The sequence below is a fragment of the Equus asinus genome, unplaced genomic scaffold (genome assembly GCF_041296235.1).
Source record: "Equus asinus isolate D_3611 breed Donkey unplaced genomic scaffold, EquAss-T2T_v2 contig_1, whole genome shotgun sequence".
In the NCBI taxonomy this organism is placed as follows: domain Eukaryota; kingdom Metazoa; phylum Chordata; class Mammalia; order Perissodactyla; family Equidae; genus Equus; species Equus asinus.
In genome coordinates this window covers 1,341,182-1,352,617 of record NW_027224738.1, presented here as the reverse complement: position 1 = coordinate 1,352,617, position 11,436 = coordinate 1,341,182, and the positions used below count along the sequence as shown (strand labels likewise).

General features: G+C 37.7%; 1 protein-coding gene across 1 annotated transcript in view; it reads right to left on the bottom strand.

The window, feature by feature from the left end:
* Nucleotides 1-266: 266 nt before the first annotated feature.
* Nucleotides 267-11,436, bottom strand: part of LOC123276077 (centromere-associated protein E-like) — a 36,048-nt gene continuing 24,878 nt past the window's right edge. The window contains exons 11-15 of the mRNA XM_070503343.1: nt 7,145-7,257; nt 5,441-5,538; nt 3,642-3,825; nt 1,667-1,953; nt 267-622 (exon numbers count right to left, since the gene is read on the bottom strand). Coding sequence (XP_070359444.1) covers nt 528-622; nt 1,667-1,953; nt 3,642-3,825; nt 5,441-5,538; nt 7,145-7,257 — 777 coding nt within the window. The 3' untranslated portion in view covers nt 267-527. The remainder of the gene's footprint in view (nt 623-1,666; nt 1,954-3,641; nt 3,826-5,440; nt 5,539-7,144; nt 7,258-11,436) is intronic.

Below are 11,436 nucleotides of genomic sequence, written 5' to 3'. Positions count from 1 at the left end.
GTAACAGACCTCTCAGAGAGTATGTTATAAGAAAGTAGGGACCCTAGTATCCTAGAAAACTGAATCCACACACAAAAGATAAAATTTCAGAGGTTTTACAGATTGTGTGAAGCCCATCCATAGATGCTTTATGTGTTGCGGGGAGCCCAGGTTTAGGAATTTTGTTAATTAAATGATGCTTTAATTTATGTATTATCTAAGTCACATGTGGATAACGAGATTAATGAAAATGTATACATTTTATGTATACACGGAAAGACTGGAAATTTCCTTCAATAACTTTATTCTTCACAAAATATATAAATAAATAAAACAATTCAACTTCTAAAGTATTACCACATTCAGGAAGAAGGCAGTCTATCACCATTCTAAATGACTGGAATGCCTCAATTTCTAATGGCAAAGTGCAAACTGAATTGAAATTAAGTTGGACTGTGACATCATTGCCAGGGATAGAAAAATAAAGTAACAAATACAGTCATTTCTAAATAAGGAACACTAGGCCCCTAGAAAAGTGACAGCAGAGTTTACTGAGTCTTGCACTCGGGCACAGCTTGTCCTGAGGAGGCGTGCCAAGGGCCTGGCTGAGGATCCACACTCTCTGCTCCAGCAGTTTGTTCTTCTGAGAAAAAAATAGAAAGCAAAAGTCATCTTATTAAAAAACACGTTTGGTTGCAACACAACATACAGCTTATATACAGTTTACCTTACAGCTGAGGTAATGTTTTCAAATTGATAACCCATTATGTTCTCCTGCTGTTCTTTAACATCTTTCAACGGCTTCCTCTAGCATGCTCCCAGGATGAAGTAAAAATTCCTCTCCACAACCCACAAAGTCCTGCGCATCTGGCTCTTCTCTCTCTGGCTTCACCGACTTCACCCAGAGGAACCTGTGTGCACTGCGCTCTGGCCACACGTGGTTTTCCAACCCTTCCCCTGGTTACGGTCTCTCCCAGCTGGGCCGACCCTGTTCCCTCTGCCTGAATCGCCTTCCCCTCCCCTCTTTGTTAAGCTAACTCACCTTAACCTGTTAGATCTCAGTCCCCTTCTTCAAGGAAGACTTCCTTATGTTCCTAAAACAACCTATTAAAAACTCATAGGCTTTTGAACTCTAGAACTGTACCTTTTTTGACTACTTGATCACCGTCTATACCCACTAGACTGTGAACTCCAGGAAGGCAGGGGCCATATCTGGTTTGGTTATCAATGTACCATCAGGGTGCAATATGTGACACATAGGTGGAGACCAAAAATTTCTGTTCATTGAATGAATATGTAAATGATATAAGTCTATGATCTGGCTTGTGTAAAATGAATATAATGCTACTGGAAATACTGGCCCATTGAATTGATAAGAAGGTCTTTTGCAGTAAAAGTAGTTATGTTTGTAGGATGGTGTCTCTCTGTGTCCTCGAGAGCTGCTTGTCTATCTGAGGGAAAAGTTGAAGGTTCAGGAGGCAGAATAAGACTTCCCTCGGGGTAAAAAGTGATTTCACTTCAGTGCTGTGCTTTGGAGAAACTTCTCACAGAGACAGCAAATGACATCTCTGCAGTGCAGCTTCTCCATGACATCTTCTCTTGTCTAAACTTGCCCTTTGGGGCCACAGGTGACAAATGAGTTCCAACCGTTATCCCCGATCCCCAAGTAACCAGTATATTTACCCACCTGGGCGGAGGCCTAGACTTGAGTTATCAAAATAGCGAACTGGGTGAGGTGCTGGGAAAGACTTTGATCGGCCATCAAAAAACCAAGATTTCGGTGAGTCCTTTGGCACAGGATCTTGTAAATTCCGTTCCTTGCATTGAGAAGGCGTATGCTGTCTCTTTTGAGAAGCTGGTCCGGTCGCTTTAGGAGACTTTGGAGAATTCTCACAAGTCACTTCTTTGTGAGCTTCTCTTTTAAGAGTTCTCTCCTTCCACATTTTGACCTCATTGGAAAGATGATGATTATTGCTTAAATGTGGGGAAAAATAAAAGAGACTGTAAGACTGCTCAATTCCAGAAATATATTCATATTTACATAAAATTTTTTTTCTTAATTGTGGTAAAATATATGTGACATATAATTTACCATTTTATCATATTTACATTTTAATTTCAACCTAATGCTTCCTAAGTTTGGATTATTTCCACAGTTCAGAAAATGAAATGAGGTCAATATAAATTGAAAAATTGTACTAAATCTCCGTGATCACAGAATCTTGAAAAGTATGATATTAGGTTTCAAATGAATCAGTGATGTCGTCCAGCATGGTTTATCTACTGATACTCTGTGGCAATAATTTGATAAGTTAGTCTTCTGGATGGATGAATCTTTAATGTACCTTTGTTATTTTAAAAGATATATTACACTGTGCTTTTCTGGATTACTTATAGTGTTGCTTCCCACAGGAAATGCTGCCTGCATTTATTCACTCCTTCAGAGAAGCCTGGGAAGCAATCCTAGGCCCTGCTCTCCTTTCTTTGATCAGTCAGCCAAGTGTGTTGATACAACCTCACACTTTTGGGTTCCCCCCCATTCTGCTCTAGCAGCTAGAGACGCCGTATGAGCTCATTAGGCCCCAGCTTAAAATCCTCCAGTGGTGGTAATCCTCCCGTTACATTTAGGAGACCACCCCAGCTGCCTCAGAATGACCTGCAATGTGTAATCTGGACCAGTGGCCTCTGGCATCGCATCTTGCACTTACTCTGCCTCATTCTGTATGCTCTGGCCACACTGCATGTCTTTCTGTTCCACTTTCCTCTTTGACTCAAAGCCTGTGCACATGCTGTTCCCTCAGCCTAGAAGGCTTAGCCATCTCTCCTGTCATCAAGCCTAACTGCTACTCATTTTCAGATCTACTCTTACATATTAGTTTCTTGATCACCGCCCCTCCCCACATCTAGATAAGGTCTGATCCCTCTGTTGGACCCTTTCATAATGTCCTGTTTGCTTTTTTTGTTGTTTAATAGCCTCACACAGAACAGTAGCTATTTGCATATTTATTTAATGCCTATTTTTCTTCTATTGCATCATTAGTAAAGATTAGCACAAGATTCTAATCTTTGGTAGAAGCCAATTAATCAAATTTTTTACAACTGTTTATAAAGGTTAATGGGCTACAATAATGGACCTCAGGGATTCTCCTTTGAGTAAAGCCTCACTGACTTGGGCATATTTGTGGCATATTTAAGCTCCCCTCAAAGATCTTGGTTTACTTTTTGGTTCTTGGCTTAGTTAAAAACAGGCTTAGCTAAAATCAGTTGATGGGCCAGCCCTGTGGCCTAGTGGTTAAGTTCCGGGCACTCCACTTTGGCAGCCTGGGTTTGGTTCTCGAGTGTGGACCCACATCACTCTGTTAGTGGCCATGCTGTGCTGGCAGCCCACATACTAAAAATAGAGGAAGATTGGCATGTTAGCTCAGGGCGAATCTTCCTCAGGAAAAAAAAAAGGTCAGTTGATGGATAGCAAACCTCTGGAATGGTGCTACCATATTCTCATTCCTTTTAAAAAAGACACATTACATGAGCTCTAAAAATTACTTCCCCTATATGTGTGAGGGGTTGCCCACTGCAAAAAATATATATGCATGTGTAGGCATCATCCTCTCCCACACGTACCACCATAAGCATAATTCCTGTATCAGGTAAGCAGATCTTACCTTAACATTTCATTCCTTTGCTTTGTTAACTGTTCATTTTGCTGCTTTAACTTAGAAATTTCCTTTTCTAGCCGTATATATTCACTTTTCAAAATAAGAGCTCTTGTGCTTTGTACAATGCCGCTGCCACCCCCACAGGTTAAGGGTTTCCTTGAAGGCTGAGAATCAGTATGTTCTGATATCACTGTGGGAGGCAAACACACAGACAGGTGATAATTTTAATTATCTCCAAAGTTCACAATAAAGGAAACATTAGTAAGTTCAATAAATCACTATAAAAAACAAAACATCTCAGCACCATCTCCCTGAACGTCACCCTTGACTTCCTCCTCTTCCCTCACCTCCTATGCCAATTCCATCATGGATTCTAAGTATCTGTGGAACCCCTGCTTCTCTCCACCCACTACCTCCACCACCACCACCTGCTAGGATCACTCACGGTGACGGCAGCAGTCGGAGCTGCCCTTCACTGTCTACTCTCGACGCCAGTGGGGTCCCCTGGAGGGCTGCTTCCACCACACAGCGTGTGTGGGGTCCACCCCAAGGCAGTCAATGTGCTCCCAATACTCAACACGTATTTGTTAACTAAATAAACCTTAGACTGCTATTAAAGAATATACTATTCAGTATTTTACACCATATGTGTACAAGTAATGTAAAGAACTGTTTTGTAAATTTTAGGTAAAATTGCATAAAAGTGTGAGGTGCTTAGAAAGTGGAATGATCCACTGGGTCACTGACTGTTTACAAGGGAGGGGCAAGATGAGTGTGGGGAAGACACTCAATGTCCATTTCCTTTTGAATTATTCTGAATTCAGGTATAACACGTACCTGAAAGTCACAAATTAGAAGGAATCATCCTGACCCTTCTCTAACAACAAAAGTTCTATTTTTACCCCTTGAAGTTTTCCAGGTAGGAGCTGCAATTATCCTGCAATGGACACTAGGGCAGTTCAAACTAAACAAGCACCAGACAATGCGTGGACAATAATACACACAAACATCATCTTGCATTTGCCTGACATTTAGAATTTTCAGTGTGCTTTCACACACAACTTTTAGCCTGATCCTTACAAGTCTATATCCAATCTAGAAGGTCAGGCGTTCTCCTCATGATTTCACAGGCTGTTAAGTGAGGGCAGTCAGCTTAGAGAACTGTTCGTGACGTTATTTCGATGCTGGACCCACTACACAAAGCTGCCCCAAGTACTGTTCAGCATTCTCTCTTTTCAAATGAAACATAAGAGACAGAAATATGGGAAAAGATACAGTTTGAGGAATGTATATGCAGAAATTTGATGATTAGATTTGAAAACTGTATCTAAGATAAGTTTCAAAGAGTTTGCCAGTAAGCATCAAGTCTGTATTTTCAGTACCAACAACAAGTAGGATAATATTTACTGTATACTGACTATGTTTTTACAGTGCACATGGTTAAAATCTATTAAGATATGCTTGTGTTTTATTGGGAAGGGTACGTCTACCTTGACAGGTAAGTCATTCTTGTATACTACTGAAGGTATCTTCACTGATATGTAAAGATCTGATAGCGCACAGGTTACATTCATAGTTTTTAAGAATCTATAATGGATAAATAGTTGAGATTACAGGAAACTTAAGGAGGTATCACAGGATAAATATGATCTCAATGAATTCATTTTAAAAATAGTTCTTTATAAATTAGTGATTAACAGGTTTATTCTTGACTGTCATATATATAGTAGCAGTCTTCAAAATGTGTAAGTATACTGAGAAGTAAGATGGAAAAAGATCTGGAAATATCAGCATTTTCTACTTACTTGAAGTATCTTGGGCCTGCTGATTTCGTCTAAGATTTTCTCTCAATAGCCTTATAACTTCTTTTTGATGTTCTACAGTGGCTTTTGTACAAGTAATTCTATTAAGAATAACAACAGAAATATGTAAAAGGCCAGCAACTAATTTTTAATGGAAGAATAAACAGAACTGCTGTCAAGAATTTTCTGATAAGATACATCACATTGATATGATATGCATAAGCAGCAGTAGGTAAGCCCTCACGATACCCCCTGGTATCATGCACTTTATAGCCATAAATAACACCATCAAATTGGAAGTGTTCTGTTTGGCTGCAGGGGCAATTTTTTTTTAACATTGAGAAACCAATTCTTTTAAAATTTCTGAAAGCCCAATAGGTATCATTAACTGGATATTGAGCAAAATTACATTCAGGGGCACCATAAAACAAATAATTGGGTTGTTATCATGAGGTCCTAGAAACCTCTTGAAGGTACAACAATTACCAAAGCGTAAAACCAAAAGCACCTTCTGTATACACTGTAAGGAAAGCACACTCGACTGCAGCTCTGATCTGAGGTGACACAGTCAGAGGTCACAGTCTGCTCATTGCACCCAGGAGAAAAAGACATTCTGTTAATTATTTGCTTGAGTGTTAATTGGCAATGCTAAATTATGAGACTTTCTGCCTTTCTTAGAGACTGAAAGTATCTGCTGATTCTATTCTATATAAAATTGCTTTGCATTTATTTAAAAAAATTTTTTTCTTTTGAGGAAGATTAGCTAGCCCTGAGCTAACATCTGCCACCAATCCTCTTTTTGCTGAGGAGGACTGGCCCTGAGCTAACATCGGTGCCCATCTTCCTCTACTTTATATGTGGGATGCCTACCACAGCATGGCTTGACAGGTGATGTGTAGGTCCACACCTAGGATGGTGAACCCTGGGCCACCGAAGCGGAATGTGCAAACTTAACCACCGTGCCACTGGGCTGGCCACTAAAATTGCCTTTTTAATGATGCTCCACTAAAACCAACAGTCCTATCAATAGAAGGCTGGTTAGAATGCATGAAGATTCAGAGTGCGACTTTTTGGGCAAAATTAGATATCATCATTAAACATTTATTAAACATTTACAGGAAGAATAAAAAGTGTGAGGAGTCAGAGGTGACATATTAATAAGTGGCAACATTATATTTCTAATTCAGTTTCCTTGACTCTCTGTTTAATGTTCTTTTCATTATGCTATACCACAAAGAACTTTAGGCATGCTATTGTATATGGTACTATACATAAATAAATCAATAAAAAGGGAATATGCTCTTGGGCACTAAGTACTACAATTTAAAAGGAAATAAAACCTTACACAAAAATACAATAGGAAGAACAAATGAAATTAAGAGAACCAACAGAAACCTTAGACAAACTGCTAAAAACACACACACGTTCTTAATATTCACTTTCAAACAAAAAAGGCCATTTTTAAGCTGTTCCTATATGATTGAACAAGAAGTATCCAAAGACATAGTATGTCAGTAATTGATCAGAATTGTGCTTGTTTTCAAAACCTTTGCATACATAATGAGAATTTAATAACTTTAAAAGCTGTAGATGTTTGTATTTATTTTATAAAAAGCAATAACAATATCTTAATATATTTTAAATTTATACAGTTTAGAAAGGAAATTTAAGCTACTAAAGTCATATTCAATTAAGACAAAGACATACTCCTTTTCAAACTCCTTGGCATTTCTCATCTTCTCTAGGTCTATTTTCACCAGCTTTGTTTTGAGCTCTTCAATTTCTTCTTTATAGGGCTTAGCTCCTAAAGCAACTTTGTCCTAAAGGTTTTAGAGAAAAGAGAAATAAAGTAATTTTAGAGCAGTTTCAAAGACTTGTTAACTACCTAATATAGTAGGAACATTTTAAAACAGCAAACTCCAAACATATGAAAAGGAGGAAAGGCACAAATTTTAACCCTAAAATGAGTAACAAATAGATATTTGATGTGAAGTACATGTGAAGCTATTGGAAGCTAATGTGTAATTAGAAAACCTATGACTTCTATTTCTTAAAACAAATATTTTTCCCAATTAAAAAACAATATACTTAAACAAAATGAAACAGAAAAGTTGAAACGAATGAAATGGGTAGATAAAGGTAAATCAGGAAAATAAGACAAGAGATGAACAGTAATATAAATATCAAAGTAGAACTGAATTCAAGGCACAAAATATTATATAACATTATTGGGGATATTCTGTACTCAAGGTTGGTTCAATCTAGCCATACATCTACTTCGACTCAGAAAAAAAATCAGTCATATATACATACAAACATATACAAAAATCTTTTTTAATAAATAGGTTTAACTTTTTAGAGCAATTTTAGGTTTATAGACAAATTGAGCAGAGTACATAGAGTCCCGGTAATACCCGTGTCCTCCCCTAGTTTCTCCTATTATTAACATCTTAGTGTGGTATGATTGTTACAAATGATGAGCCAATATCGATACATTATTAACTGACGTTCACAGTTTACATTAGAGTCTATTGTTTGCATTGTATAGTCCATGGGTTTTGACAAATGTATGACACGTGTTCATCATCACTGTATCATGCAGAATAGTTTCACTGCCCTAAAAATCTCCTGTGCTCCACTTATCCATCCCTCCACCCTCCCCCAGAACCCTTAGTAATCATTGATCTTTTCCTGTTCGCCTAGTTTTGCCTCTTCCAGAATGTCATACAGTATGCAGTGTTTTTAGATGGGCTTTTTAAAATTAGCAATGTGCATTTAAGGTTCCTCCATGTCTTTTGTGGCTTGATGGCTCATTTCTTATTATTGCTGAATAAATCATTCATTTCTTTTATTGCTGTTACCACAGCCATACTATGGATTACTATTATATATTGAATACAAAAATAAACCCATCTAAATAGGGACCCAGAGAGCTCTTCATTCCTCTAGGCGTTACCCCCAGTGCCTATAAAAACATTTGCACACACACGTAGTTAGCAAAGACTAAAAAGATGCAAGCTTCCAAAGCTGAGATGCTCAGCTTAAGAGGGTTGCTGACTAGGTCAGATAAGCCCATTCTGGGAGGAGCCCAGTATTTGCTCAGTCATGGCACCAGTAAAATACCCTGGCTTTCTGGACCAGATGCTGATATCAGGGACTCCTTGAGCATATGACTGGCTGGAGTGGTGTCAGTTTTGTAAGAAACTGCCAAACTCTCTTCTAAAGTGGCTACTGTACCACTTGCATTCCCACCAGCAGTGAGCAAGAGCTCCTGGCCCCACTCCTTGCCAGCATTTAGTGTAGTCAGTGTTCCGGATTTTGGCCATTATATTTTGAGATACAGTGGATGTACAGTGGTATCTCATTGTTTTTTAATTTGTAATTTTCTAATGACATATGATGTGGAGCATCTTTTCATATGCTTATTTGCCATGTGTGTATCTTCTCTGGTGAAGTGTCTGTTCAGATCCATTGCCTATTTTTAAATCAGGCTGTTTGCTTTCTAATTATTGAGTTTTAAGAGTTCTTTGTATATTTTGGATAACAGTTCTTGAAAGATATGTGTTTTGCAAAGATTTTCTTCCAGTCTGTGGCTTGTCTTTCATAGGGCAAACATTTTTAATTTAAATGAAGTCCAGTTTATCAATTTTTTTCCTTCATAGATTATGCTTTTGGTGTTGTATGTAAAAAAATGTCAATGCCAAACCCAAGGTCACCTCGATTTTCTCCTACGTTATCTTCTAGGCATTTTCTAGTTTTGTGTTTTAGATTTAGGTTACAATCAATTGAGTTAATTTTTGTGAAAGGTGCCCAGTTGTTCAGCACCGCTAGTTGATAAGACTACCGTTTTCCATTGAATTGCCTTTGCTCTTTTGTCAAAGATGAACTGACTATATTTGTATATATTTCTGGGCTATTTTGTTCCATTGATCTATTTGTATACATTTTGATTTAAAAGTTCAAAGAACTCTAAAAATATTTATTCATTTATGACACCTAAAAGAAAATTTCAATATATTCTAAAAATGGAGAAATTGCAGTAATTTTTTTGCCACAATGTAATGAAATAAATTAGTCATATATAACAGTTTTAAAGCAATTCTTGAGTAAAAGAAATTGAAATTGGAAATACTCTCTTAGAAATGAAAGACAGTGAGAATTCCTTATTTCAAACACATGACGTGTGCCCAAGCTGCACTCAGAAGCGCTGACAGCCTTAAACATCCTCTAGCCGCCTGAGGAGTCTGAGCGCCTGTGTTCTCAGTGAACAGCACCTGCTCATCCTATTTTAGATGGAGTCTGCTGAGAAACTTTCTTTGCTCTACCAGAAAAAGAATTCCTTTGAGATTCTGATTTGAATTACATTAACTTTAGAAATTAATTTGGGAAAAACTGATGGTTGTACAGTATTTAGGTTACAACCTAGGAAATGGCATATTTCTTATTTTAAACCACATGCTCTCCTATATTTCCTTTTAGAGTTTTGTTGTTCTTTTCATATATGTTGCCTCATTTTTTGTTAAGGTTAGTCACTTGAGCATTTTATATTTTGTGCCAGTTATAAATAAGATCTTTTTTTCCCACTGTGCAGGATGTCCCTAAAGTACTAGCACAGTTTGAATTTTTAACAAATTTACTGCTACTTGATATAAATAATTTGTAAAGATACAACAGAGGAAATGTATCAAGATTTAAACAAAACTGTTAATGAGTCATTTGTTCAAATTACTTTCTTCTATATTCACTTAATAAACCCTACATTATATTGGACAGCTATATCCAGGTGAATTAAAATAGTGGTGAATAGGTTAAAAGTTAATATCTTTGCATTTTACTATGCCAAATCTCAAGTTAAATATACTGTTGCATTTTATAGAATATTTATATAAAATACAGAAACAGATTCTTAAAAATTCAAACTGTATAAAGATTTTATGGATACCCTATACTTTGCTTTCTTTCCTCATGGATGCTGTACAATGGCATACTCTATTATATTATCTAAATGGTTACTTTTAGTATGCAGGAAAGATATTCCTCTCTCCATAGACACCTGTACCAATCTATACTGAGTGTGGAGAAATTTGTCGCTTACTCCCTCTTTCTTGAAACACTAGCTTCACTTATATGAAGAAACTGGAACCACTCTGTTGCCCAGACCCCCTTTTCTTTTTCACTCACTGGCTGCTCCATCTCAGTATCATTTGATTACTCCACATCTCCTCTCCATTATGCTTATGCCCTCGTCCAGTCTCATGATTTTTATATGCTGATGATTCCCCAAACTTAAACCTCTCGCCTATATCTTGCTCAGACTCAGATATTCAATTGCCTAAGTCATATCTCAACTTGGGTGTCCCCAGTGGGCATTTCCAATTCAGCATGTCCAAAACTGAACTTTCCTGGTTTCAAACTTCCTCTTCTGGCAGTCTTTCCCATTTCCGTATGTAGCAACTCTATCTTCTTGGCTGCTCAGGCCAAAAACTTTGGAATCATCTCTGACTCCAAGAAATACGAGAGGTACGTGTTTGGCTTTCTCTTTGATAAATTGAATCTAAATATTTTGCAAAAAAAAGGAAATATGAGAGGAAGAGACATGTGCCACTTCTGGGCCAGAGCCTTTATGAGTACAGATTTTAAGACAATTTTTAGCTTCTCCATCTTGTCCCTTTTCTGTGAGCCTGAGCACGGACAGCTTACAACTGGGCTTTAACCATGCAGATGAAAACAGCACCAAGGAAGTGCTGGAGAAACAAGATGGGAGAAACGGGGGCCTCTGAATGACCATGTGGAAAGGAGCCACTTGCCAAGCTGGAACCCACACTTTTACGTGTGAAATAAGCTTCTGTTTTGTTTGAGCCATTGCATTTTGTGGTTCCCTTTGTTGTAGGAGCTGGCACGTCACTAACAAACACGCCTTCCTGGATTCTATTTTCAAAGGGCAGCCTTTAAAAATTTAAGTCAGACTATATCATTTTGCCAAAATCCTCTGATGACTT